Genomic DNA, 2,440 nt, shown 5'->3' on the forward strand with positions numbered 1-2,440 from the left:
GCCCATGCCCATGCCCATGCGCTTTTCGTCGCTCCCTGCCCCCACGGCGGAGGAGAGCAACCTGCCGGATACACTCACTTGTGCAACCACACCCACTATGAGCATAACCCCACTGCCCGTACAGCGGCGGTCGATGAGAGCTGTCACCTCTGGTGTATGACATGTTCTCATCGTGATGCCGCCATACTCACCTGCTTCTCGCTCGCTTTCGTCATCTTCTTCGCCTTCTTGTTCGTTTTCATCATCTATCACCTCGCCACACGCGGCGGCAGCAACGCTGCCAACGGCACGGCTTAGCCAACGCCCAGTACGCACGCACACCTTCTCTCAACCCGCTAGGTAAGATAATTGACTTCGGCGATATTGAGTCAACAGTCAGGACACTGACAAATTTTTTTTTTTTTGACACCAGGACCACTGATCACCAAATGCTGCAGCGAGAGGGGGGTGTGGGGGTTGAATGGACTGACGTTGAGTTAGTGGGGTTGATGTTGACGTGGGGGTCTTGTCTTGGTGGGGAAGTGAGACCGGGGACTTCCAGGAAGTAGGCTGTACTGCACCTTGTGTACATATGTAGGTACATAGGGAGGCAGGTGCTTAGGTGGTCAAGTCACTCAAGCCAGTCATTCCCAAAAGGGAAAGAAGTACATAATATGAGAGCGCTCTCACCCATTTCGGTTTCGACCACAAAAGCATTAACCCTAACCCTCCCGTATCTGCTTCACGTAATAAGGTCGCAATATGACGGTTAATTGTGTGTGTATCATGCAAGTGTATGGACGACGTGATGCAAGTCCGAGCAAGGTTTTTGGAGCGCAAGCACGAACCATAATGTGATCCGTGCTGATAGCCTGCCAGCTAGCCTCACCCGTCAACGGTCCGACCCGGACCGCCAGATATCCAGATATCCTATGTGACACGTGGCTGCAACGAAAAAAAAAAAAGCCACCCCTCGTCCTGGGCCTGGGGCTCCTTGGTGCCTTATCTGCCCGAACGATTAGACGAACTAGCCACCTCACCCTTTTGAAAAGACGAATATTCGTATCGTAAAATGTGCGTAGTTGATCATCTGGAGAGGCTGCTGAAACTTTGCTAATGGAAAGAAGAAGAACAATGTGTATCTGCGTGACTTCTACGACGAAATACATAGCATGTCCTTCATCATGCCACATAGAGAGCATTGATCTGGCTCTATGCGATTACGCAAGGCAATCTGGCACGATATGTGCAAACCCTGGGACGAGGAGATTAGCTGTAACCACATCTCGCGGGCAGTGTCCCAATCATAGGGGATGAAGGCTACTCCCAACGCTGATGGAAGCCTACCGCTGCGATCTAGCAAACTACTATTTTGGTGTTTGAGATGAAAGCTACAGGTGGGACTTGCAGTGGCTCGAACATTGGCTGATTAGCATAACGTTAGACAAGAGTCTTAAGGTGGTCTTTTGTCTGCAAATGTCACACCCTTTATATTTATTTGAATTACGCACAGTAGATGTACCTAGTAGATAGAGGTAACACAGACAATAATCATATTAAGGACAAACAGCTGCATTATCCTCCATTTTTCCAGTAACGAATGAAGGAGACAGACATGGCCTCACTGCTCTGGCAGAGTCTGCTGCTAGTGTGGTGGCATTTTTAGACACCCTCCACTATCGAAGAGGCCATCGCTCTCAGGGACTTGGAGTCCGACGGCGCCAATGATGCCGATCCCAAGGTCCTCGTCGTGAAAGCCGGCCGCGGCACGGGCGTCACATTCGGGCATCTGACCGGGAGCGAGGTCCTGGTCCGCGAGTTCGTCACGCACGACGACGACCAAACCCAGACCCAGACCATGGCCACCGAGGTGCTGGAACACGCCATCGTCCCCGACGGGAGCACCGACCGCTTCGCATTCTACGGCGACTCGGGCGCCCTGGTGCGAGATGCGCACCGTAACCCGGTCGGCTTCCTGTTCGGTAGGGTGACCAACAAGCCGAAGCCGGGCCGCGCATATCTTGGCGTGCAGACTGAGACCGAGACCGAAACGAAGAGCTGCCGACCCGGCGATGTGGTCGTGTACTTCTCCATACCGGGCGCGGATCTCTCGGGCGCCTGTCTCTACACGCCCTTTGGCATCGTGCTGGAGAGCATGCGTGCCGCACTGGCTGCTGGGTCGCCCGGAGAGCTCGAGCTCGAGCTCGTGGTTTGATTTGCGGCTCATGCATGTGTCTTCGGACCCCGAAGGAAGGCCCGCTTCCTATAGCCACGGCTAGTATATATTATTCATTTATTCGTCATCTGTCCGGCGTAGTCTGTCTGTCTTCGAGACGGACGCCGTATTAGTATCTATCTATCGCTTTTGTGCGCGTGCGTAAGTTCTTGAAGATGCCATGTCATGCCCACGACGGCCTTTGTCCGTCAGCCCAATCGTCGTTTGTTGAATTATTTAAATCAA

The 2,440-nt window shown here is 53.0% G+C and overlaps 1 protein-coding gene across 1 annotated transcript; it reads left to right on the plus strand.

Annotated features, from left to right (window-relative positions):
- Window positions 1–1,455: 1,455 nt before the first annotated feature.
- On the plus strand, window positions 1,456–2,194 carry UCRPA7_3932 (hypothetical protein; the record flags this gene model as incomplete). Its single annotated transcript, XM_007916484.1, has 2 exons — window positions 1,456–1,491; window positions 1,646–2,194. The coding sequence occupies 2 exons, from the start codon at window positions 1,456–1,458 to the stop codon at window positions 2,192–2,194; spliced, it is 585 nt and encodes a 194-aa protein (XP_007914675.1).
- Between the last annotated feature and the right edge of the window lie 246 nt (window positions 2,195–2,440).

The sequence above is a fragment of the Phaeoacremonium minimum genome (assembly GCF_000392275.1).
Source record: "Phaeoacremonium minimum UCRPA7 unplaced genomic scaffold PA7_03_scaffold_295, whole genome shotgun sequence".
NCBI classification, from domain to species: Eukaryota; Fungi; Ascomycota; class Sordariomycetes; order Togniniales; family Togniniaceae; genus Phaeoacremonium; species Phaeoacremonium minimum.